The sequence below is a fragment of the Gorilla gorilla genome, chromosome 17 (genome assembly GCF_029281585.2).
Source record: "Gorilla gorilla gorilla isolate KB3781 chromosome 17, NHGRI_mGorGor1-v2.1_pri, whole genome shotgun sequence".
Lineage (NCBI taxonomy): Eukaryota > Metazoa > Chordata > Mammalia > Primates > Hominidae > Gorilla > Gorilla gorilla.
Genome location: NC_073241.2, coordinates 66,466,976 through 66,493,611, shown reverse-complemented (window position 1 = coordinate 66,493,611; position 26,636 = coordinate 66,466,976). Strand labels below are relative to the sequence as shown.

At 52.9% G+C, this 26,636-nt stretch overlaps 1 protein-coding gene across 50 annotated transcripts in view; it reads left to right on the top strand.

Moving 5' to 3' along the window:
- Nucleotides 1-26,172, top strand: part of CELF4 (CUGBP Elav-like family member 4) — a 321,758-nt gene extending 295,586 nt beyond the window's left edge. For 4 of the 50 annotated variants that reach the window (XM_055368107.2, XM_055368106.2, XM_031003651.3 and 1 more), the window contains exons 9-15: nt 2,603-2,668; nt 4,440-4,523; nt 9,933-10,016; nt 14,832-14,910; nt 15,279-15,450; nt 21,932-22,016; nt 24,005-26,172. In XM_055368107.2, the coding sequence (XP_055224082.1) occupies nt 2,603-2,668; nt 4,440-4,523; nt 9,933-10,016; nt 14,832-14,910; nt 15,279-15,450; nt 21,932-21,985 (539 nt within the window). In that variant the 3' untranslated portion in view covers nt 21,986-22,016; nt 24,005-26,172. The other 46 variants (XM_063699169.1, XM_063699168.1, XM_063699163.1 and 43 more) reach the window with 17 other exon arrangements.
- The last annotated feature ends 464 nt before the right edge of the window (nt 26,173-26,636 follow it).

Sequence of the window (26,636 nt, the reverse complement as noted above, 5' to 3'; positions counted from 1 at the left end):
GCAGGGTGGGGCTGTGCAAGCTGGGGGTGGAAGAGATCCCACCAGTCTAAGGCTCATGGGCTGGGAGATGGCATCCCTGGCACATCTGGGTGGCTTCATTTCCCACCCCTTCCTGCCCACAAGCCCATCTGGATCTCTGGATCCTGATAAACCTGCTCCTTCCCAACCCCCTCTGGCATCTGTGAGCTATTTCCCTCATGGAATTTGGAAATGTTTCTTCCCCTATTTGTAACAATCTGCCACATCTCATAAACAATTCCTTGCCAGAGCAAGAGGGAGGGAGGGATGGAGGGAAGGAAAGGAAAAAAGTAGTACATTAAAAAAATTAATTTACCATCTTTAAATGCGGAGTTTGGACCCGCTGTAATGAGCGAGATCCTTCAAAATGTTCACTCTTTGGCAGTTACTAATGAGGTCGTTAGGCAGAGAAGTAGAGAAGGGTCTCAAAAATGCTTTTCTCTGTTTCTCAGCCCCTGGTAGCTTTTCTGATCTCCCCTCTTGGGTTCTTGCTGGATACACACAGTGTGGCCTTTACTGTCACATAAACACCCTTGAAGGGGTGGCTCTTGCAAACATTAAAGATTGTTCATTCATTCTTTTCATCATACTCTGCCAGATGCTTATGATGTTCCTGGCACTGTGCTGGCAGCTGCCATGCAAATCGTGCAGGTTATATTTTGCATGAGGGCACCAAACTGTATGCCCAAAGGAAGGGGCACCCTTTTCTAATTTGCATAAAGCCACTGCATGGGTGAATAGCTGGAAAGACCAAGAGCACAATCCGGACGTGGTTCTCCTTCCATAGAGCTTAGAGGCTAGCAGAGGATAGGGGCAGAGGGAAGGCAGAGAGGAGACCACCCTCCCAAGCACATCACACTGAGGAGCCTTCAGCGCCAGTCTCTACCATGGGGGAAATAGAGGGACAGGGTGTGGGACTGGGACAGCCCCAGGCAGGAAGGAGCCTGCATTGTGGCTCATCTTCAGCTCCCCCCATCTGAGCAGAGCCCCCGTGGGTCTGACTCCCCTGCCGCATCCTGCTCCTGGGGGCTATAGAACCTACTGTCCCACTGTCTCTAGGGACCTCTGCCCCAGGCTTTTCCCTGGGCACCCCTCAGGTCCAGGTGCTCTTTTTCTTTCTTTCTTTTCTTTTGAGACAGAGTTTCACAATTGTTGCCCAGGCTGGAGTGCAATGGCATGATCTCAGTTCACTGCAACCTCCGCCTCCCTGGTTCAAGTAATTCTCTTGCCTCAGCCTCCTGAGTAGCTGGGATTACAGGTGCCCACCACCATGCCCACTAAGTTTTTTGTATTTTTAGTAGAGACGGGTTTTCACCATGTTGGCCAGGCTGGTCTCAAGCTCCTGACCTCAGATGATCCACCCACCTCAGCCTCCCAAAGTGTTGGGATTGCAGGCATGAGCCACCGTGCCCAGCCCAGGTGCTCTTTTTCTAATGGAGGTTTAGTGAGATACTCAGGGAAACGTGCTCAGGAGGGAAGTTGAGGCACTCTCCCTAGACTAAAGGTCCCAAAGCCTGGCATAGCCACTTAGCTTAGCTGGCCTGAGTTGACAGGCGGATAAGCCCGGATAGTTTCTTCCTGCCACCTCGCGTTATCCAGTTTTCCCTCAAGCATCCTAGGGCTCCATCCTCCCTCTGGGCAGTCCCTGCCTCTACCACCTCTCTGGGCTTCCAAAGCCAGCCCACTCCCACATTAGTCACCACCAGCCTTGGTCGCCAAAACCAGTGCCTACTGCTGGCCCATGCTTCAGGCTTTTGCCCACAGCTTCAGCAGAGACAGCAAAGACAACAGAAGGGAACCAAGCCTTTCTCTCAGCCCAACTTCCCTGATTTTCTTGCCAAAGTATCTGTACAGGGGACCTCTCTTCCCACTGGGCAGGAGGGCAGGAGACATCCCAGGGTCACAGTGTCAGAAGACAGGAGGAAGGTCCTTGGTCTCCTGGTTCCTCGGTTCTGTGGGCAGCACCCCTCTCCCAGTTTGCTGGGAAGACCCTATTTGCGTAGCTGGTCCCTGCTGAAAGGAGCTTAGCCATGGGCTGGGGGTGGAAGACCTCCATGCCTGGTGCAGCTTCCCTGACAGTGAGGGCGCGTCCCTCTGTGTGAGCAGGCACAGTGGCCCAGGAGGACAAAGTGGTAGTGTGAGGCCTTCTTGCCCTTTCTTTCACCCACTGGGGGCTGCCAGCCCCCTCCCCTTTCCCCACAGCCCTTCTGCAGGGCTGGGCCCCTTGTGTGTCCCCCTCCCCCCCGCCACCAGCATCTCAGTGTTGAGGCTTCCTTGGCATCTCCTCCCCAACCCTCCACAGTGCTCTGCATGAGCCCCCATCTTACCCCAGCCCTAGGCCAACTGCAGCTTGCATCCCCCAGCCAGGGTGGGCAACTGTCTACCCTGCCAAGAGCCCTGGGCTAGGGAAGGTGACCCCCAGAGGGTCCAGGCACTCAGGGTTTCTGTCTCGGATGCCCTGCCCCAGGGCACAGCCTGCAGTAGCCAGAAAAGGCAGTGCAGCTACATCATTGTCCCCATGGGCATAAGGGGAAGGGCCAGTGTGGTGGGCACTGCTGACCTCTGTCCCCTTGGCTCCCTACAGCGCAGAGCCCCACCGCCGCGGACCCCCTGCAGCAGGCCTACGCCGGAGTGCAGCAGTATGCAGGTCGTTAGTATCCACGCGTCCCCACGGCTCCTTCCCCAACTCCGTTTCTCTCTCCACCCCTGTGACACCAGTGCCCCCTCAGGCCTGGGGCCAGCACTGCATGGGGTGGGGAGAGAGAGTGGAAAGAGGGAGGGCTGTGCTGGCAGAGACCCTCCAGGCTGCCTTCTTGTCAGCGGGCCACCGAGAGTGCCCCTGCAGTGGGGTTGGGCAGAACTTCAGGCAAGTGGGCAGGCCAGGTGGAAGTTTCACCCTTGCTGGGCAGTTACCTGTCTTTGAGGCCACATTTCCCTTCCCCATGGAGCTTCCAGGGCCACTTTGCCCAGGAGCACCAGGTCTGACACCAGCACCACAGGCGAGGCTGGACCTGGGTGCTGCCCACCATGGGCCACAGTCACTGGCCCAGGAAGCACAGATGCCTGGTTTGAGAGAAGGAGGGCCTCTAGAAGAGATGCCATTTCCCCATTCCCTTCCTCACACACTGGCAGCAGGATGGGGCCCCAGCAGGTGTGACAGGGAGCAGAGGAGGAGAGGTGGGAAGGGACAGCCCTGAGTGAGCAGAGGGCCTGGGGTCACTGAGCCTAAGCCGAGCTGTCAGCCAGGCTTCTCTCTTTCTGTCACCCCTGGACTACACAGCACCCCATCATCATCCCTGCCTAGCCTGTGTCCTACTGCCTGACCTGATCAGGGTCTCTCTTCCCTGTGCTTAGAAGAGCCAGTGCTGTCTCCCATGAGTGCAGTGGGGCTACCTGGCAAGGGGTGAGGGGACTGAGGTGAAGCTGGCCTGGCACATTTGGAGCCCAGAGGAGGTGCTGTCACCTCTTGGGTCCCCTGAGCTCTGACTTCAGGCTCTGTTGCTATGGGAGCCAGGCCAGGCAGAGGAGGGAGCCGGCCACTCCTGTCCTACCTCGAGCCCTTTCCAGTTGGACAATCAGGTTTATCCAACTCAGTCCTCTGCCCCTGGGGACTACCCCCTGGCAGCCTTCCCAGAGGCCAAGTCCACACCTCAGGTGGCCCCCCACCTCCCACACAGGTGCCGTTTGAGTGGGAGTGAGGGCCTGCCAGCTGGAGTCAGCTGTGGCTCAGAGAAGTGGGAAATCCTTCCTGTGGATTCCAGGTGGTGTGGGGTGATCTTGTCCAGGCCATTTTGGTGTTTTTAACTATCCATGATTGTGTGTTATGCACACATGTGGTTCATCCACTATCTGAAATTCAACTTGCCTCCCCCAAAACACACACACACACACGTGCATGTGTGCATGTAATGTATGCACACATGCACTAACACCATGTACACAAGTGCACGTGCGTGCACACACACACGTACACACACGTACCCACACACGTGCATGTACGCATGTAATGTACACACACACGCACACACATACACCCACACACATGCATGTATGCATGTAATGTACACACACACATACACCCACATACTTGCATGTACACATGTACTGTACACACACGTACACCCACACTTGCATGTACACACACACGTACACACACATCCCCACACGTACATGCATGTATGCATGTAATGTACACACACGCACACACACACGTACACACACCCACACACGCATTTCCACTCTTCACCTTGCAACTCCTCTGTTAGTCTGGGAACTGAAAGCTGGCTTTGTCCTAAGTGGCTGAGTGGCAGGGCGCTTTTTGGCTGATCTGCTTTTACTGCCTGCACTGAAATCTCTCTCTTTCTTCCTGCTTCCACTCTCTGCCTTGTCGCCGGCTCTTGCTTCTTGTCTTGGGCCTCCAGCAGCTGCCTACCCTGCTGCCTATGGTCAGATAAGCCAGGCCTTTCCTCAGCCGCCTCCAATGATCCCCCAGCAGCAGAGAGAAGGTGAGTCTGCAGGCCAGCTCCTGGGCCCCTCCCTCCCCCTGTTGTCCCCAAAGAGGCTGCTCACCTGGGCCTTGGGCTGGGGTGTGCGTTGGAAAGGTGACCACGTTTGTGTGCTGTGTTGAGGTGGGCAAGGGAAGACAGCAGTGCTGTGAGGAGTGGCGCTCTCCAACGTAAGGATAGAGGTCTGCTTCTTGTGGACAGCTCTGTACACCAGAGTGGTGTCTGGCCCAGGGGCAGGGGCCTGGACAGAATGCCCTGAAGGCTGGCAGGTCCCACACGAGGCACCTTTCCTACTCCCCTCAATCATTGCTGCTGGCCTGACACAGAGCTCACATATCAAAACCTTGGTCTATGAGAACCCCTTCTGAATGGTTGGGTTTGTGTTTCTTCCTTGGCAAGCCCTTGAACCATCCCTTAAACAGAACCTAGCAGAGGTTAGGCCTGTGTGTACCAGTGGAGGCCTTGTCCTTGACCCAGGGAGTTTCTGGTCTTCCAGAGGAGATAGAGGCCCATCCTTGGGGTCTTCACTGGAGGGCCCACCACTGTGTTCCCAGGGAGAATAGCTGGGAGATGAGACTCCAACAATATGGTGGTTTGCAGAACCAGCTCTGATAGCTGTGTGCATTGAGGAAAAGATGGTAACCAGGCTGAGAGGGTCAAGAAGGGAAGCCCCAGAGGAGGTGGGGTCCAAGAATCCCCCTCCTCTGGTGGGCAGGATTTGGCCAGTGGGGAGGGTGGGGAGAAGTAGGAGTGCTCATGGCTGAGGGGAATGAGAGAGGGAGATGAGTTTATCACCCACAGAAGCTGTGCCCTCTGGGTGACCAGGAGAGGCAGGTGGAGCTCCCAGGGCAGGACTGCATGGGCAGGGTGAGAAGAGATGAGAATGCCCCATTGCAGGCCTAGTGGAAGAAGGGGGTGATCCTGGAAAGCTGTGTCCCAAGGCTCTGGTGTGAACAGGGCAGGACAGCAAGATCCTTGGGTCAGATGCCAGGGATCTCGGAATGCCAGTCAGTGTCTTCCCATCCCAGTGCCTAGGTACCCACATAAGCAGGAAGACAGGAGGCTGGATGAACAGGCCCACCCTCTGGGACTCTGTGGGCCTGCCACAGAGAGCTCAGCTTGAGGGGGCAGGACACTAACAAGGTCCTATCCTCTCTACCCCTATGGAAATGGTCACTGGGTAGTGAGGCACCAAATCTGCCCCTGCAGCCCATGTGGTCAGAGCCTTCCGGTGGCCTCCAAAAGCCTGACTCATAGCCCCTGCAGCACAGTGTCCTGGAGCCCTCCGATGTAGGTTAGTCCTGGAAAGAGCCTCAAGAGTCTGCTGGTCCAACATCATTTGACAGGCCCCAGTGCCAGACAAGTCCCTCAGACCCCAAAGAGGTGCCACAGCCTGCCTGGCTGAGAGCCTGGCCTTCAGAGAAAACCCTTTTGGGTGGGACTCTGGCACCTCCTTCCCTGTGAATCTGAACAAATCACTCTATCCCCTCAGCCTCAGTGTCCTCACAGCAAAGTGAGGAGAGTGGGGAGCGTTCTCTGGAGGGGTGTGAGGACCAAGCCGGCTGAGTCTGCCCCCAAACTCCATTCTCAGTGCACACTGCCCTTCCTTTACCAAGCTACCACCCCTTCCAAGGCTGTGCATGAGGCATACCGCCCCAGCTCACACCCAGCAGGCAACTTCTGAGATCAGGGGCATCAGGGCTTCCCATGCCCAGGAAAGCCAAGTTACAGGAACCCAGAGGGGTGCACAGGAAGGCCCAGCCCATACCCTGCCTCACGCTGCTGCAGCTGAGGGACACTGGGCTACCACTGGTGAAGTGGGGGTGGGGGTGGTCCCCTCATCAGGCTGCAGCCCTGGGCCTGCCTTGCCCTTGCCTTCCCCACAGTCCAAGCCTTCATCAGTAAGACCGGGGCCACAAGGGGTGGGGTCCAGGAGTCCTCATGTTGCCCGCTCCAGGTCCAGAACAGAGAGCTGTGCCTACAGGCTCTGATATCTTTTCTCCCACTGGTGCCATTGTCAGCTCCCTGAATCACTCTGGCCTATTGGCTCAGGGGTCTCTAAATCCTGCCCCACCCCTCACACAGCTATAGGTCAATGGCACCCTGCCCAACACACATGACAGCCCCTACTGCAGGCCTTAAACTGAGGCCCCCATGGGCCCTCCTGCCCCTCTCCCACCCTACACTCCACCATCCCATATGTGTAGCTCTGAACTCCTCCTCATTCCTTCTCTCCATCTCCGAGCAGCTGCAATTCCTGCCGCCCCCCCCCCCCCCGACACACACACACACCTTGCTCCCTAGTCTAGGCCCTCTGTGGCCAGTCCTGGCTCCAGCCTCTCCTTGGGGTGGCAGGACCTGCTGCTATTGTCCCCATTCTCCCAGGCCATGGTCCATGGGTTGAGCCACCCCAGGGATGCAGGGGATGGGGAAGAGTAACGCACGATACCAACAGAGCCGCACAGCATGGGCGGGTGAGAGCGCGGCACTGGGAGTGGTTTGTCAGGAAGGCTTCTGTGGGTCTGGAAGGATGAGCAGAGGTTGGCAGCACATAGAGCTGGGGAGGCAGGAGGTCCAGGCAGGGGGAACAGTGGGATTAAAAGTGCAGCTGCTGCAGAGTCCAAGGTGAGCATGGGGCCAGGGAGAGACAGGCGCAAGGTGGGCTGGAGCCTGGCCAAAGCCGTGTCCCACAGAGTTGTCCGAGTCATGAACAAGAAAGAAGGCTCTTTTCCTCCAACCCTGCCAAGAGTTGGCTTCTTTATGTCATGGTCCCCTCCCCATGTGGAATGTCATGGAAATACCAGGATATTCTGGTGGCAGGGGAGGACCCTTCTGCCACCTCCTCATCTTTGAGCTGAGCCTGAAAACAGACAGATGCCTGAATTCCCCAGAGGCCATCTGCCCCACAGATGGGATGAGGTTGCCCTCAGGGATGGCTGCCGCAGTGGCTCTGCCAGGGCTGCAAGGTGGTCAGGGGTAGCCGCTTTCTGTCTCTGCAGCTCCGCTTCACCATTTCTCAGAAGGCTGGGCTGGACCACATTGGTCTCTAAAGTCCTGCCAGCTCTGCCATCTGCATGTTCTGTAATCTGTGAATGAGGGAGTGCAGAAGGGCTTGGCGGTAGCTGGAGTTAGACAGCGTGTGGGCTCACTGTCCAGGGGAAGGGACTAGAGCTGCTGCCCTGGCTTCTTCGTCAGGCCTGGGCTAGAGAGTCATCCCTGGGGCTCCGCCACACACCACGCATGTGGGATTGAGCCTGCGGGCCCTGTCTGTGAAGGCTCCTTATCTCTAAGGAGAACAGATGTAGCTTCCACATAAAGCAGCTTGCAGAACTTGAACTCGGAGCCAGGGCCCCAAGTCAAGGCAGGTGTCAGCATGGGCTGGAGCAGTCAGGGCCTGGAAGAGTGAGGATGGGAGGAGGAAGGAAGGTGTGTGGGGGGCTGGAGGGGGCTGGGCAGGAGGACACAAGAAGGAGCATGCCCCTGGGAGCAGCCAGTCTGGTTGGAGAGAAAAACCTCTAGACATAAAAGAGAAAGAGCCCCACCCCAGAGGATGAAGTGTGGATTCAGGCATGAGCAGGGAGAGGCTGGAGTTTCTTTCAGAGAGGGAGGGTATGGGGAGCTGGGGGCCATCAAGGGCACATTCACAGGGCATGAACCAGTGGGAAGACAGCATGGTTGGAGGGGACAGGGTGAGGGGAGGGCTACCAGAGCTCGGGGGTATTCAGCACCAGGAACCCCTGGAAGGGGGTGAGGGAGCATGTTTGTGCCCGGTTCTGAATGCGCCGTCCCCCAGCAGGATGCCTGGGAGCCAGCAGTCCAGGGAGGGGAGGCCGAAGGGCTGGGGTGGGCAGAGGGCACAGGGCAAGCACCAAGGAGGGAGGAGGCCAGTGGCTCCTTGGGCAGCTTTAGGGTCTGGGGAAATTTTTGTTCTAGGCTGTGGACCTTGAGGGAGTGGAGATAGATGGAGAAAAGGAGGAGAGTGGAAGGTAGAGGAGCAGAAGAGAAGGTGCAGAGTCTCTAAATCGAACCTTTACTCCAGAACTGGGTTGTCTGGCAGCCTCATGGCTCCCAGAGAACAAGGACGGTTGGCTCTGGCTGTGAAAGCCATGCAGCGGCCCATGTTGGTGCCTTACAGCCTTCACTGTTGAGCTCATGCCTAGGTTTCCAGCAGCCTCTGGTCAGAACCTTGCTTCTTACACAACACCAGGTGCAGTTGGTTCCTTCCCATTCCCACCACAGCTTGTACACCATCATTGAAATGACCACAAGTCACTTTAAAAGATGAAATTATATGTGGCATATGCTATCTAAGACGCATCTTGGAACGATTTCCATTTTAAAGAGTTAAAATTGAGCGTTTTGACTATTTCAAAAGAAACAGGTAAATAGTTATTGGGAATTTTAGAAAGCTAAAGCCCTGCATAGTGTTCAGGGGGTCTAGGATATTGAGATTTTTGGTAGCAAGAGGGAAAGAATTCACTCTAGGGAGACAGGCTGGGCTCATATCCTGGCTCCAGGCCCCTCCCAGCTATGCGTCTTTTGGCAGGTGACTTAACCTCTCTGGGCCTCACTTCCTCATCTGTGAAGTGGCAATGATGATAATAATGTCACAGGGTTGCTGTAAGGATTAAGTGAGTTAGAGACATGTAAAGTGCTCAAAACAGCCTGACACATAGTTTGTGCTGCTGAAGTCGCAGGGCTGTTACTGTGGTAACGAAATGAAGAACCTTCATGTCATGAGGCTGGAAGGTTCCCTGGCTAATCATAGAGCCTCAGTTGCAGCGCTTCCTACGCACCTACACAGGAAGAGGCAGGATAAATCTTGGTTTCCTGGGTGTGTGGAACTGGGCAGGACAGTTGGGCCATCAGGGGCAGATGAGAAAGAGAGGCTGCAGGCCGGGGGGAGGATGGGCACCCCAATCCCAGAGTCTGAGCCTGGCCTGCGAGAAGGGAAGGTGGGGTGTCTCCCCAGCACAGGACATGGCTGCCCCAGGGGATGCCCTGGTCCCCCCAGAGCAGGGGCAGGGCAGGAGGGAGGCCTCCCGGATCTCCCGGGCCTTCCCTATCTTCAGCACCTGGTTTCCAGAGACACAGCAGTAGGTCGACTCCGCCTCTGGAGCCCTAGGGTTTCTAAGCCTCTGCTACAGATCCATTTTATAGAAAAGGCAACTGAGGCACAGAGAGGTTCAGTGACTTGCCCAAGGGCAGAGCAGAGACCGGAGCTCAGACCCGGGGCTCAGCATCCCTGCCTCTTCTGGGGTGCCCTTGGATCTGGAATGAGACTCCCCCTCCTAACCTTGCCCTCACCCCTCCCTGCTGCGCTGCCTAACTCGCTCACCTCTCCTCTGTCTCTCTCTTCCCCCACCCTGCCATCCCTCCTCCCCTGCCCACCCCCTCCCCTCACCGCAGGGCCCGAGGGCTGTAACCTGTTCATCTACCATCTGCCCCAGGAGTTTGGGGACGCTGAGCTGATGCAGATGTTCCTCCCTTTCGGTAATGTCATCTCCTCGAAAGTGTTTGTGGATCGGGCGACTAACCAAAGTAAATGCTTTGGTGGGTAAAGATAACAAACCAATTAGCTTCACCTAGGACAGGGCGGTGCTCGCACCAACCTACCGGTGTCCGACTGCTTTTAACCTGCTCCTTCACATTGCCCCCGCCCCAGCTGCTCCATGGCCCTCACCAGCCTCATCTCACCCTTCTCTCTCCCACTACTCCTTTTGCTTCTTGGCTTTCCCTACCCACACAACCTGGCTCCCCATCTCCCACTCCCAGTCCAAGAAATGGGTTTCCTCTTCCAGACAAATTCCAACCTACTGAGAAGGGAAAGGGGCCACCTTGACAGGGGTAGGAGGGGCAGCAGGCAGAGCCCAGCCACACCCATTCCCCCAGTAGCCCCTCTCCTCTCATGGTAAGAGTGGCCTGGCCTGAGCCCGAGGCGAAATCAGAGCGTGACACCTGGGCAGGGCAGTCACCTAGCCAGGCCCCTCTCCTGCCCACCCCTTCGCCTCCTCTCTCCAGCTCTCTGTCCTGCCCCAACTCCTTCTCTGTCTACCCTGCTTTTTGCTCCCCTCCTGCCCTCCCCACTCACCTGCCTCAGGCCACCAGAGCTGGGCATTGTTGAGGAGTCAGGAAGAGGAGACTGGTCCCTGCCCTCAGGAAGCCTAAGCGCTGAGCTTAGATGAAAATTATGTTTATAGCAGTGAAATCTGCGAGGCACCTAATAATGAAACGACAAGGAAGGCAGATGGATATAAATACACAAAAAGGAAGGGAGGGAACTCCACGTGGGGAGAATTGGATGAGGAAGGCATGGGGCTGGGGTGAGACGAGCCAGAGGACAGTGAGAGGGAGACCAGGCGCGGGGGTGTGGTGTCTGTGCTGGGGGGTTTCCACTATGCAGAGGGGGGTGTTTCACGGGGTGTGGTAGGCAGTGGAAATGGTGGGAGGTCCTTGAGCTGAGAGTAATAAAAATACAGTTTGCAGGAAATGTGCCCAGGGCATGGTGTTAGATGGGAGAGGGAAAACTCGAAAGCATCCAGAAGTATGGCTGTCAGATAAAATATAGGATGGCCAATTAAATTTGAATTTCAGATAGACAAAGGATACATTTTTAGTATAAGTATGTACTTACAGTAAAAAGTATTTATTGTTGATGTGAAGCTTAAATGTAACTGGCATCCCGTGTTTTTATTTGCTAAGTCTGGCAACCCTATCCAGGAAGCGTCAGACCTCCTCCTGGAATTTCATATCACCCTTTCTCCTCCACTCCTCATTGTTGCCCCCCGACCTCCTCATCCTTCTCCTTCATCCCCTCCTTCTGGGCCAGACCCTTTCGTAAGTCATGAGGACTGAAGAGTCCAGTCCCCAGAGAGCCACATATGGAACCAGAGCTGAGTCTGCCAGACACTCAGTATCTCCAGGCTGACCCCCAGATTCTGGGGCTGGGAGGAGAGAGTAGGAGGCTGAGTTGCAAGGAACCCAGGTCACAGCTTGGGGGTGGTGGAGGGGAGAGGAGACAGGAGTGCAGCATCAGGAAGCACATGTTAAGGAGTTTCCAGTCTGGAGTCCAACCTTCTGGAATCATGAAGGGCTTGAGGATTCGGAGCATGTTCCCCAAAGTAGTCAAGATCTTTGCACCATTGTCCCTTCCCCTCTGGAGCTGCCACAGGAAACTTGTGGTCTTTCAATGGCATGGAGTTGCCCCAGCAGCTCATTTGTCTCTGGGTGTGGAAAAACAAAGCAGAAGCAAAAGACAGGGTTGCAGCCCTCCACTCTTTGGTATTTCTCCTTATGAATTACAGTTATGTATGTAAAAACAACAAGCTGGAAATCAGTTTCATCTGCTCTTTAAGGAAGTCCCATATGTTACATAAATGAGAAGAGCACTGCTGAGAGCCCAGGAAGCTCTGGGCGCCTCTGCTGGAACAGGTTTAGTCTCCAGCCATAGCTGGGCTTGGCATATTTGCACCGTCCCAGGTGTGGGTGCAGTCCGGCTTTCCAAAGGCATTTCCTTGCAGTCTGCTCTAAGCACTACCCTCTTTAAGCTGTTAGCCCACTTAAATTAGCCAGGACTACAGGGTTTTTTTTCTTCCTGACTTTTAAAGAAACATTCTCTGTATACCTCTAATCTAGCTCTCCTCTCTTGAACAAATTTCTGATGTCAAGCATACCAGCCCTGAAAAAAGGACAGACTCCTGAGATGCTGGTCCAGCCCAGCTGTTCCTGGTTAAGCCACTTGGGTTCTCTCTCTCACCAGGCAGCTGAGCTTTCTGCCAATATCCCAGAGGCCTTTAAAGTGAAACCTAGGCTGGGTGCAGTGGCTCATGCCTATAATCCCAGCACTTTGGGAGGCTGAGGCGGGCAGATCACTTGAGGTCAGGAGTTCGAGACCAGCCTGGCCAACATGGTGAAACTCCATCTCTACTAAAAATACAAAAATTAGCTGGATGTGGTGGTGTGCGCCTGTAATCCCACCTACTCAGGAGGTGGAGGCAGGAGAACTGCTTGAACCCAGGAAGGGAGGTTGCTGTTAGCCGAGATCACACCACTGCACTCTAGCCTGGCGACATAGCAATACTCCATCTCAAAAATAAATAACAAAATAAATAAATAAAAATAAAATAAAGTGATACCTAACTTCAGCATTCCCTCATGGACAAGTCATTTAACCCTGTGAGCCTCACTCTCTTCCTTTGTGAAAAGGGGATTTTAATCATCGCCCCAAGGATGCTGTGAGGGAGCTTACCCAGGGCAGACCCTCAGGAAGTGCTAGGTCTCCTTTGTTCTTAAAGTGCTATTTTTGCTATAAAAGTGGCCCTATGTTAAAGTGAACTCCTCAAAGGCCACATTCACTCTTTATAAGCACACGTGTAAATTTATGAGCAGAATCTTCCAGATACCTTCATGAGGGCATGTCTAGCACAAATGTTCCTATGTTGGAAGGAGGGCTGGGGGAATACCATAGGGGGATTCTATCTGCAGGCCTTCCCACAGGGCCTGGGAGCAGAAACCTTCTGAGGATAGGAGGAGGGAAGGAGAGGTAGCTCTGGAAGAAGGAAGACGGTCCTGGAACCATGAACTTGGGAGACAGTGCCCAGAGCCCTGCCACAGGGGCCTCCAGTCTGCAGGGGAGGGACCCTGCTCAGACTGCTAGCCAGTTACTAACAGTTCAAGGGAAGAAAAATTCCCTTGACCCTGGACTGCTTCTCAACTCTCGGGCTTCCGAGGACCTCTAAACTCTTCCAGGAAGGCTGGGCTTCTGCCCTCCTCCAGAACTTCCTCTCTGCCCTCCCCACACAGTGGTTCTGCCTGCCGCTATGCCTGTGCCCTAGACAGCTCCTCCAGCCCTTTTTATCTTCTTTCCCCTCCCTTCTTTGAGCTCAGGTGGATGATGAGAAGAATGAGGGGCAGCATGTCCCCCATAGTCAGGCTACCTTGTCCTGGCAGGGACAGGCTTTTGTCCAGCCACCTTCCTTATTCTGGGGAAAGCAGTATCAACACACAATTCACATATTTGAAAACTGCTCTGGTTTACTAAGTACTTGACTTTTACTTGACGTAACTTGACTTTAGTGATTAGACATACAGGTCAGCGGAGGTGGGGACGGGCCAGGAGGGGCTGAAGGGAGCTGGTGGAAATATGGCTGGAGGCGAATCTCGTATGGATCAGCTGAAATTCTCCCTATTTATTCTGGTATCTATATTTATACAGAGGTTAGTTTTGTTGCTCTGGGCCCAGCTCTGACCAATTGTTGCGCTTGTTCGGCTGTAGGAACAAACTTGAGCAAGGCAGGAAGGAGAGGAGAGAAAGAAAGAGACGATGGAGGCAGCATCTGGGGCAGAGGGAAAGAGGAAAAAAGAACCAGCAGGTAGGGAAAGTGAGGAAGGGCTCTCTTTCTTGGAGAGAAGTCCCAAGGCAGGCCCGAGGTACCACAGACAATTAACTGAGAAGACGGCTTCTACTTCACTCCCGGGTGGCTGTGCATCTCTGTCTTATACCTAATGGCCATTTGGGGACCATTACGCAACGGGCACGTTCATGGGAACGCCTCGGTATCTCGCCAAGCTTTCATATATTTTGCAGGATCTAAGTCCTTTTTACAGGAGAAAAGGCCTCTAAAGTCGAATAAATTCAAGGAAATACTAGATTAAACAAAGCTATAAAGGTTCATTTACTACAACTCGGTGAGGGAGGGGACGTTATTTGTTGATATGCTGCACTGGCCCAGTGGGCCTGGCTCTAAACCTCCTGACCACACAAGCCCTTTCTCGAGGAGCACTTATTAGGGCCAGTTTGGGAAATGCTGATGTAAAATGTTGTCTGTATGAAGAGATGCATTCAGAGTTCCCCAAAGGTGACTTCTGACCTCATTTTGGGAACATGACCTGTGCCCATCTGGGACCTGCGCGGTTGGGCCTGGGAGCCGCAAGGTTCTGCATGCCATCTGGGCACAGGAGTGAACGCGTGGGAAGCGCTTCTGCACGGAGGGCTGTGGCCTGATTTGCACTGATGGTCTTGTGACTTGTTATGGACCTATCAGCTGGTGCGTGCTTAGTCCACGGCGCAGGGCGTGGAGAAGAGAGGTGCCGACGGCGCCCGGGGCGAGGTGACGCCCAGGGCCCACCCGGAGCCTGGCGGGGCGGGCAGGGCCGGGAGTGGGGGCGGAGGGCCCGCGAGGGCTCAGCCTCTGGGCCTCCTCCGACAGCCGGGCACCTGCGGTGGCGAGGGGGGCGGCCGGGCCGGCGGTGGAGAAGTTTCTCGGCGGCGCCTCCCTCCCGGCCCCTCGCACTCGTCTCTCTCCCCAGGCCGGCACCCTGTGCCCGCGCGCTGCCAGGCCCCCTCCTGTCAGGGAGGACAGTGTCCAATAAACTCCTCCACCCGCAGGTGTGTCCGCCCTCTCCCGCCGAGGCGAGGGCTGAGGTGCCGGGGCCGGCGGGGGTGGGGGGCGGGCGCCTCTCCCAGCGCCGCCCGGCCGCGGGCCCCACTTGGGGAGCGGGCGCCGGGCGAGTGACGCGGCCAGAGACTAGGCGCAGGTCAGCGAGCCGGGTCCCCGCCAGCGCCTGCCCCAGGAGGGGCCTAGCACGCGCGCGCGCGGACTGGAGAGGGGCGGGCACCGGGGCGGGGCCGGGGGCGGGGCCCGAGGGGGAAGAGCCTCAGGCCCGCCCCGCCCCCCGTCCCCCGACCCCTCCCCGCCGGCAGCGCCCCGGGCGGCCCCGTGGAAACCCAGGCCCTCGTCCCTCGTGTCTCGCCAGGCTTCGTGAGCTTCGACAACCCGGCCAGCGCGCAGACCGCCATCCAGGCCATGAACGGCTTCCAGATCGGCATGAAGAGGCTCAAGGTGCAGCTGAAGCGGCCCAAAGACGCCAATCGCCCGTACTGAGCGCCGGCGGGAGCGTCCCCCGGGGGAGACCAGGACTCGCACAGGTAACCGGGGGCGGCCGGGGCGCGGGGACGGGGGTTGGGAGGGAACCAGACGGACCCGCCGCCTCCTCCGGCCTCCGTGGGCCTGACCCTCACTGGTGCCTTGGACCCGCTGCGCCCGGCTCAACCTGCTCCTCGCCCTGCGCCTCGGGCCAGGCGCAGAGCTGCCGTCACCCCGGCAGAAATGGGCCTGGCCATTTCCCTGTGGCAGGGCCACCAGGGGCAGGAGTGAGGGAGCCACTCCGGGCGGGTGAGGCGCGCCCTGGGCCTGCGCCTCCGGGTCTACATTGGCAGTCCTGTTGGCCAGAGAACCCTGGGGTGAACAGGTGGCAAGCTCAGGCTGAGGGAGGTTGGGGGCAGAACAGGCTCTACCCAGAAGAGCTGCAGCCACCCGCGGGGCCTGCTCCCAGACCCCCGGCTCTCTCCTCCCCAGTTCTCCCAGGAGGGCTGGTAGCCTTTAGACACTTGACCCCTGCACCCCTGTCTTTCCCCATAGCTCAGTGAAGAGAGGAAGGACAGGATCTTTCAAAGGGAACTTTACTAAGAAACAAAGCAGGATGGGATGAAAGCTGAGGAGGGTGATGGTACAGCACTGAGATCCCGGGCCCTGCCTGCCCCACACGGGTCATGATGAGTGGTAGTTGTTACCTTTTCTGCTGGGCTGGGTCCTGCCTAGGAGCTGAAGACACAGTCAGCCACGCCTCTTCCAGCCCACGTGTTCCCCTGAGCAAAGTGCTTCCTGCAGAAAGAATGGGGGGAGATTCCCCAGGACATCAAAAGTCAACCTTCAGAATGGTTTCCCCCAGTGCTGTGGCTCTTGCAGCCTCGGCTTCTTCACAGAGCAGAGGTGAAGGCTCCTTTCGGGCCTTTCCAGCTCAGCACGCTGCTGCCCTCTGACCGCCCGTCCCTGCCCATGTTCCTCCATTTATTCAGCAGTGTTGTGTGCCAGCTACTGTGTTAGGTACTTGGGGTTCAGCAGTGAGCAAGATTGAGAAGGTGGAGACAGACAATAAACAATGACATGTGATCAAAGAATATGATCTAGTATGTCGAGATTGTTGGCTACAGTTAAACCACATGGTCAGTGTAGATCTCATTGAGGAACTAAATTGGAGCATAGAAGGTGAGGGGAGCAGCCATGCCCCTGCCTCTGAGGGAACAGTCAGTATGGAGGCTGCAAGGTGGGGCTGCAGAGTGGAGTAGGAACAGCAAGAGACCGGGTTGCTGGGAGAGTGAGGAGGGCCACCTGGTGTGGGGCCTTGAAGGCCACTGCGTGGACTTTGGTCTCTTCTCTGAAATGGGAGATGGAGAGAGCATTGGAGAGTTCTGAATAGGAGAGTGATGGGTAACTTGCATTTCAGTGGGGTCACCCTGGCTTCTGTGTTGATAATAGCTTGTAGGGGGCCAAAGCATAGGTCTACTGCACTGACCACTCAGTCCAGTGTCACAGCAGTTGATGAGATGTGAAGGAATTAATTTCTAGGTGTATTTTGAAAGAGGAGCCAAGGATGAGTCCCAGGCTTTTGGCCCAAGTCACTGGAAGAACAGAGGGATTGGGAGAAAGATCAGGCATGTGAAAAATACACATTTGAGTTTCACAGTCCAGAGTTTGGGAGGGAGGTCTCCAGCTTCCCAGTCTCCCCTCAAATCTTCCACCCAGTGCTGGGGTACAGATACCAGCAGAACACCCTTCCTCCACCCAGAAGTAGCAACTCTCACCCTCAGAGAGCAGGGGCCTTCTCTCTGGGGGAGTGCTTGTGCCTCCACTCTCTGCAATCCTGGAAAAGCGAAAGCAGTCTTTCCTGCCTCCTGGTTTCCCATCCTTGCCCATTTCTGGCTTGTTTCCCATCCTTGCCCATTTCTGGCTTGTGTCCAGATGCAAACACACATGTTATTCAGAGTTTGGGCACCTTCTTGTGCCAGGCACTGGGCCCAGTGTGGGGGATGCAAGGATGAATGAGTCACCTTCCCTGCCCTCAAGGAGCTTCTGGCTCTGTGCACACACAGACACCAGGAGGCAGCTTGCAGATGGGGGCATTTCCATAGGAATGGAGGGACAGTTTCGTGAAAGCAGCTTTTTCTGTATATAGGACACTTTTTCTTAAATCAGCATAGCTCTGCCATTAAGGTGTGACCTGGGTTAGGGTGCTTGTCCTCTTTGGGCTTCTTTTTTCTCATTAATGAGACTAAGGTGTTAGAGTCAACTAGAGGATTTGGGGGTAGGGGGATATGAATCAGGCAGGGTCATGTCCCAAGATTCCAAGGGGCACCCCTGAAAGTAGCTTGTCTTAGCCTCCTTGGCTCAAGCCAGGATAAAACCTCTAGGTTAGAAGAATTCCCAGATGAAGGAGTGAGAAGGCAGGTTTATTGTTTGGGATATAAGGTCAGAAGTGCCCACAGGGTTGAACCAGCTGGCATTCAGAGTTGGGGTGGGGGCTTGGGAGGAGTGGTTTAAAACACAGAGTGGGTTCTTCCACCAGGGCATGCAAAGGGCAGAAAGATTAGAACCCTAGACCTTCACACAGTGCTTACCATGCACCAGGCACTGCTCCGAGAAGTAACAACTAGGAGATGTTAACTACATAGCTACAACTACCTATAAGGTAGGTAGTGTTAGTATTTCCATTTCACAGATGAGGCACAGAGACATTAAGTAGCTTGCCCATCAGCTAGTGAGTCACAGAGCCAAGCTTTGAAGCCAGGGAGCCTTCTCCCCTTCAAGTGAGGAGAATGAGTAGCCCCACCCTACCCTCACCCCAACCTATCACCCCAGAGTACCCTGAATGTCCTGAGGGAGTACATATGACACCTCACTCTTCTGGGGTCAGCCATCTAACCACCTCCTTTCTACTAAGCAGTCCTTTAAAAAACTACTATGTCACATAACTCCTACAGTAAGGTTGACATTTAATTTTCATTTAGACAGTATTTTAACAAATGGTGCTGTCAGGCTTCCCAGCCCAAGACTGTTGGAAGCTCTAATAGAAGGCGGTTGCTAAGAAGAGATAGAGAGCTTCTCAAGGTAGCCTTGGGGACTGCCTTGAGGCAGTGGCTCAATGAGAAGTGGCTGCCCTCGGACTGCCAGCGAGGGAGGAAAAGGCACAAAAAAGCAGCTAAAATACTGCCTGGTATCACAGGCCAGTAAAGGGTATTCATTCGTGCTGAGGCCTGAGCTGCAGCCCCAGGTGCTCAGAAGGGCAGGAAGCCTGAGCAGGGGCCGAGGGACCAGCCATAGCTGGGAGCAAAGTGGGAGGTGGAAGGGGGACCTCAGGGCTAGGGCAACTGCCCCATGGTGGTGCAGGCTTTCTAAGGCCAAGTCAGAAGGGAGTGGGGACAGACCTAGGGGAGGGAGAAGGGCCTAGGCAGGGCAGCTGTGGGGAGTACAGTTGGGCTTTGGTTCCATGAAGGAAGGTCCTGAGTGGGGTGGGATCAGGGTTGGAGTCAGTGACTCTCCTTCCTGGCGGGTTTTCTGCTTCCCCACTGCCCTACCCCTCTGGTGGCTTGGGTTTGTTGTCTTGTGCTAAGACTGGAGTTTCTCTAAGCAATCTTTGCCAGGAAATAAATAAGGAAGGAAGCAAAGGCAGGAAGAGTAGGCAAAAACATGCATGTGGCCAGGTCCATAGCCAGCGGGCAGAACACACCCAGCCTGGCCCCGCCCAGCTCAGAGATTGGCCTCTGAGCCCCTTGTTCTGCCACTGCTTACCAGACACACTGGGCCCCAGCAGCAGGCCAGGTTCTCAGACTTCTAGCACTCCAGTTCTATGGCTGGAGAGTGCACCAAGCATCTTGTCCTGACCCCAGTGAGTCCTGTGACGCTGGCTCTGAGTATGCTTTTGGAGAGTGTCGGGTCCAGGCTTTGCAGGCACAGGTGCTTTGGGTCTGACCTATACAGGGCCAGGCTGTAGCTTTCGGCCTGGCCCTCCTTTGCTTGAGTCCAGCTGATTTTAGGACCTGAGATCTGAATTGGTTCAGCTTGGCCATAATTTCCTCACCCAGCTCGGTGAGTTGGACTTCACCATGTCGGTCAGTGATCCCACTGCCACACCAGGGCTGTGCTCTGTGAGCCTCCACCCCGAGAGTGGTCGGGAAGGGGTCACCCTGCAGGCAGAAAAGGAGCTGCTTCCTAATGAAGACAGTAGCCAGCTGAGCCCGTGGAGTCTTGGGGGCTCCTCAGGGACTGAGTGTGAGGGTGTGTTATGTGTCTAGGGCCACACATGTGTAAGAGATGAGGGTGTGTGTGAGGAAGTTCCCTAGGTTGAGCTTTAGGGACAGGGGGCTGTGTGCTATTCAGGTTTGTGCTGCAGTACACAGGACAGTGCCTGGCCCTGACAAGCGGTTGCACTCTAAAGCTGGGAGAGGAGCAGGCAGAGTGGGAAGGAGTAAACGCCCATGAGGGGCTCAGGGCTGGAATGGAGGGAGAAAGAGGAGAGTCCCGGGGAGTCCCTGAGTTGCAGTTGCCACAGCCCCCATCTGATGGCAATACCCTCGTTAGTTCCTTAGGCCTCTTCTCCCGTGCCAATGGGAGCTGCCCGTTGGCCATCCTGGGTGGTTCTAAGGGCTTCTGGGAGGAGTTGGAAGTGGCATTTCAGGACTTGGTGGGCATGGGACGGTCCCTGATCTGGGGGAAGGAGATCCAATGTTGGAAGAGCAAAGAACCCAGCCCTGGTGGGCAGGCAGGCTGGGGTCTGCAGAGGAGGAGTCTGGGGTGCTTCTGTGAAGGCTGAGCTGGAGGCCGGGCTTGGGCTCAGCTTCTTTGCCCCTCATCCACAGTGATATTTTAAGATCCCAGGCCTCCCTTCCTCCCTCCCTGAAGGAAAGCATAAAGCTGAGAGTGAAAGTCTGCTGTATGTAGAAGCCTGTGGACTGGAAAGCCTGCAGATCAACTTGGCACACAGGCCTTGGCCCAGGCCTGAGTGCCACAGGGGAGCAGGGCATCCAGTGCAAGCTCAAGATAACTATGGGGAGGGGTGGAGCTAAGGACCCCAAATCCCAGGTGCAGCAGAGGACTATGAAGTGGTGAGGGGTGGAGAAGTCAACCGAAAGTTGAATCATCTGATGATTCCTGATAGAGAAGAGAACTCATTCTCAACTACTTAGGGCTCCACCAGGAAAGAAAGCTGAAGGTTGGGGCCTTGCGGTGGGCCAGGCTGGAAAGCTGTTCCTGGAGGGGTATGGGGTGAGAGGGTGGGAAAAGAGGATGGGGTAGGGAGGAGGGGAAGTCAGCAGAGCAAGAGTGGGAGCAGCAGAGGCTGGAGGTGCTCGCCTCTGTGCCCCCTGCAGGGGACCCTCCAGCCTTGCACATGGCCCCCTGCAGGGCACCCTCCAGCCTTCCATGTGGCGCTTTTATGGGTCAGGGCTGCAGAACCTTCGAAGGGCTTCATGTGCCTAGTTGCAGCCTCAGTTTGGTTACACAGGCCACTTGGGAGCAAGGCAAAGAGTGTGAGCAAAGAAAGAGGGTAAGGCAAATGCAAGATGAACTCAGTAGTGCCAAGGCATGTTTCTAGAATTCCAAGAACATTGATGAATTTTACCCTAAATCTCAAAATGAACCCTGCTCAGGTTCTGAGGAAAGTAATTTGAGGTGGAGCTGAAACGGGGGAGGGCCACAACCTCCACAGTGGGTGCCCTTGCAGCCTTCTCTAGGATGGTGGCCAGGGTGGGTCCACAGGGTGGGAGGGCCAAGCTGCTGCCAGCCTGGGTGGTACTATGGCAGCAAAGCATTTTGTAGATGGACCCCGTGGACACAGCAGTTACCATAGCAAGCCTCTGACCTACCCAGCTGACCAGGGCCACCTTGACAGACATCCCCTGCTGGCCCACAGGCTGTAGTCACAGAGCTGAGGAGGGAGGGAGCGCCACCCCTGGGGGGAGAGAAAGAATCAAGGGTGATGAAAAGCAGAGCACCTGCTCCCTGAGATTGCTTGCTGGCCAAGGTGGTTTGAGGGGCTGTTTTATTTTTTTTCTGGCCCCCTTGCCAAACCGCCCATGCCCCCCTCCCCAACGCATGATGGATGCCCTTAGTGGCCCTGTGTGAGGTTCTGCTTCTGTTCACAGTGTATCATGTGTCTGCATAAACAACCGTGTGTGTGTATGTGTGTATGTGTGTGCGTGCGTGTGTGTGTGCGTGTGTGTGTGTTGATGTGCCCATGTTTGTCTGCTGGCTTCCTCCATCCTTTGAGTTCTTTTCAGTTCTCTTATGATTTGACTGCTGTTCTCTCATCAGAGCTTCTAGATTGATGCTGTGGTCTGGTGCTGTATAAATATATTTTCTTTTTAATTTTGTTTTAACTTCTTCCTTGCCTTCCTTCACCCGAATCCCAGCCCTACCTGCCCTCCCACACTCCCCAACCCCACCTGCCCTGCCCCACCTCTTCCTTCCCCCACCCACACTCTCTTGTCCTCTCTCTCTCTCTCTACATATATAAATATATATATAAATCTTTTCTTCTTTTGTCATTCAATCAAATTCCAACAACCCAACCAGGGCCAGTCAAATCCACCACAGTCTCGCGCTGAGCTAGGAATAAAGTTCACGTAATCACATGAGAGTGGAGAAAAGTCCCCCATCCGTAAGTTCAAATCAACTCAAAGTTCACAGTGTGACATGATGGCGTCATGTAACAAGGCTAAGAATCGGTTGCATGACAATTGCCGTCAAGTTTCGTGGAGGTGCTGTGATTGGAGCGTTTTTCTTGGATGTTGTATCAGTTGATGATTGGCCAGTCATGATCACACGTGCATTTTCTTGACTTTTGTGCTGCCACAATCTTTTTTGCTGTGCTCATTTTCGTTTCGTTCTTGGTGCTTGCAGTGGTTTTACTTTCTGTTGTTTGGTTTTTCTTGTTCAGCGTTTTTTTATGCTTCTCTAGATGTCACATAGAGAAAAAAACAAAACAAAAGAACAAAAAATAGTCAAAATAAAGATGAATTCCTGAATTATCAAACATGGGATCATTTACCTGTGCAAACCATTATTTTTTTCTTAAAAATAAGGAAAACATCTTAAAAATATCTATGCGTGGTTGATTTACTTGCACTTGAAAATATTGTGATTTTATTTTTTTCTAGAAATTTGGGGGCCTTTTTCAATTGACACTTTCCTAGGTCTGGTCTTTTTCCAGTTAGGCTATTTTCAATCTCACTTCAAAGGGAAAAAAAACAAAAACAAAAAAACAAAAACAAAATATCTACAGTAACAGAATGATAAAAAAATTCTAAACCAAAAAACTAGAGTACAAAGCCAGAGGCCTCTGCAAGAGAGCCCAGTAACAATTGTAAGGTTTGTATTGTAACCACTTCTGCTAAATTAAATGTGGGGAGGGGAGGCTGGGGACTGGGGGCTCGGGAGGGTTTTTTTGGTTGGTTTGGAAGAAACAGTACTAACAAAAGCAAAATGCACCTTTTTGTTTACAACTGAAAAAGGGTCCTTGACAAGTGTTTTTTAATTTTATTATTATTTTATTTGGTGTTGTAATTGTTTAGACTGCTGTGTACGGTTTGCTGTTTGTTGAATCAACAGTGTGAAAAACCTGCCAGCATGGATTGATATACGCATGACGTTGTCCCCTCAAGTGGGGGCTTTGCAGTTCTAACTTTCTTGATGTAACCAGTCACCCCCATGTATAAGTGGAAGCTGCTTGCTAGAATGGAGATGAGTCTCATTTGTTAATTCACAATGATTAAGCATTCGCCTTCTGATTCTAGTCAGATCATGATTTTTTTTAAAGCAAAACAAAACACCAAAAAGCCACCATTCAAAACAAAATCAAGCACTGTCTGAGTTAATTTATTTAAGTTTGATAATTAAATCTCTTCTGACCTTTTTTAGGTTTTCCCATCCACTCCCTTGAAGTTCTGAATTCCTCTAAATTCCCTGGCATGTATGAGAAAAGTATTATGTGTGTGTATGTGTGTATATATGCATATACATACACACATATCCATGTATATCCACATATGTGCAGGTGAATATATTCTACACATATATCCAGATATACATATATATACACAGCCTCGCAAATAGTTACTGACCCCGGGAAAGAAGTGGTTGGCTGGAAGCTGGGCAAGGATTCTACAAAATTTGAGTCACGGATGTGTCTTCCTTCTTTCCCTTGAGCCGGGAGGAGTGGGCTGGGCTGCTAGATTTTTCCTATCTTGTTTGCTAGGCTTCTGTATACATATTGTATCTGGGCTAGATCCCTCAGAGACAAGTTTAATTATGAATTCATATCCCGCAGTCCCAAATTCTCCCCTTAGATGTAGCTACCCCCAATCCAGAATGCTAAAGTAACCCAAATCAAGAACCTTCTCCCAACAACGAAACCTCAGCTACAACCATCACCACTAGACCTCCCAGTGGTTTCTACTCTGAATAGAAGAGTATATTTCTTTTTAATGTATCATGATCATGACTAATTCTCATACTGGTCTCTCTTCCTTCCCTCCCACCATCCCCTAGAGCTCCCATCCTAGCCCCTGAGGCAGGTTCCTATTGGTGTTTGGATGCTGTTTGTGTTTTCCCTCTTGGCTTAATCAGCCCTGATTTTCTTCATTTTAGGGCAGGATGCTGAACGGGCTACATTAAAAAACAAACCTCTCTCTATATATATTTATAAATGAGAACTGTTGGATGACACCTTTGACATATCAGCCAATATCAATCAAGCTGAAGACTCCAGACACTGTCTGTGTGACTGTAACATTTCTTCAAGGAAAGTATAGCGTCTATGGAGTTCAGAGGGCACGTGTTTGGGGGAAAATATATATGACATAAAGAAGAAGAAGATGAAGAAAAATGAGAAAAAAAACACACAAAAGGCAACTTTAAAACAAAATATCACGAGCAGACGGGGAGGCTGAAGGGCTGGGAGCTGGGAGGAGACGCTGCTTACCGATCCCGGGGCTTTTCCAGCCCACGGGCGCCTGACGCAGGCTGGGGCAAGTGGTGCGTGGGGCCTGGTCCCCAAGGGGCGGCTGAGAGGCCGCCACTGAGCATCTCTATCTGTCATTCCTTTAGCTATTTAGGGACCAAAGGACCAAACTTTTTATTGCAGATGTGTAGCTCTATGTCAAATAGAGGCGGAATGGAGGACCCCCTCCTTCCTGCCTCATGGCTGTTCTTGAAACAGCTTAGAGCGATTCTATGAAAAAATGTAATAAAAAATTTAAAAAAAAACAAAAAACAAAAAAACAACAAAAAAAGGAAAAATAACGCTTCAATGCTTTTAAAACAGCAAGATAATAGTTCTTTGATACTTTGAGAGGCGCTTTGATGACCCTCATCCAAGTCTATGACACTTTCCTATGGTTTTCTGTATTCTATGTCTGGATGGAGCTGTTAAAAGATGAACAAATTGGTGGATATTTGGGGAAAGCAACACAAATCTTAAAACTCACCCGTGAAGTGTGAGAAAACAAGGAGGGGAACAAATGGGACTTACCAAGCAAGGTCATTGTTGTGAAAAGTCTGTAAATGCTTCTAACTCTTCCCCCTCTTAAAATCATAATAGTTGTACAGAATTTTAAAAAGGAAAAGTTTAAAATACCTATATAATAGAAGAAAAATTAGAGGAAAGCAAAAAATAAAAAAAAAATAAAAAAGGAAAAAAAAAACCTATAGAAGTTAGCATTACTGCTAAAATCCCAGATGTTGTAGGACTGTACTTTCGTAGAGTTTAGACAGAGCATCAATCCCTTCTCCCCGCGAGTGCAGTCGGATGCCGTTGTCCCCAAGGGCCAGGCCGAACTCGCCCCACACCTGCGGGCGCCTGGCTGCCGACGCCGGTGGAGGCCACGCCGTCGGTCGGGAACTGTCGCGTCGCCCGGGTCGCCGCCGCCGCCGCCGTCATCCTCGCCTCTCGCTTCCCTCTGGGAGCTGCGCGCGCTTCACTCACCTTCCGCTTCACTCGCCTTCCACGCTTGCTCCAGAGACTTTCCGGGCAAGGGAGAACTGGGAACTTTCATCTTAAAACAACTAGACAACACACACACACACAAAAACCTTAAAAAAGAGAGAGAAAAATAAACAATCTTTGAAGAATTTCTGAAACTGTTTACAAGGAATTTTGAAAAACAGGGATGTTTAAATGATGCCGGCTCTGTTTTTCTGTAAATAAATTTGCATATTTTGTAGGACTTTTAATTGTAATGATAGAGAAAAAAACAAGGAAAACTATTTAATGAAAGCACGATATTTATCTTTGGTAAATGACTTTAGAGCAGTTAAAGACATTGCTTAAAAAACTCAGAATCAGAAAAAAACACTGAATTATTTAAGAACACATATATTTTAAAGTATAACATATTTATTATAATTTATTTGCACCCTTGGGAAGATTGCTTTGGCATTCTGCCTTGATTCCTTCTCATTGATGTCCAGGTCATCTGGAGGCCGGGGGTTCTCAGACCTACCATTGTTTCCCTTTAGAAGAACAAATTTCCAGTTCCTCTAGGGCCTCCTGCCTTTCCTTTCTTTCTGTCAATTTTGTTGTTGTTGTTGTTTTTCATTTTCTTTTTTTCTCTTGACTCCTCCTTTTAGGATGTCCAGATGTAAAAAAAAAAAAAAAAAAAAAAAGAAAAAAAGAAAAAAAAAAAGAAAACAGCTGCAGTTCAGTACAACTGCTCTTTTCACACTCAACTCCCTAAAACTCCTTGTAACCTTCTGTAACTATTGGATGACGCTTTCTCCAGCTTAGCCCTAAATAAAGCACAGTTTAAAAAAAGATTTCTTCATTGGTCTGTGCCTCTCGGACTCTGGCCAGCTGTGCCTCACAGCCCCAAGGCTTGCCCACTGGAAGTAGCTTTGGTCCTCTTTATGGAATCTGCGACACAGGCCCTCGTTCTGAGCCTCAGCATGTGAGGCTTTTCTGGGAGGTGATGGGAACAATAAAAGGAGGTCCTGTTTCACTCTAGGAAGAATCTCTCTGGACTGGTGTGTGTCTCTGAAAGTCCCCATTGCAAATTCATTCTTCTGGGTTCCTGGCAGAGGTGGCCACAGTGTCCAAGCAGAACAGAAAGGAGGCTACCTAGGCCACCCGACCTGAAGGCCGAGCAAGTGTTGGGTTGGGGGGAAGTTATGTGACACCTTAGGGAAGGAGGCAGTGGAGGGAAGAGGCCACAATAAAGGAAGAAGGATGAGGATGCAACTCCAAATTTACCAGCAAGCATCTTGCTCTTGGCCCCACACCTCC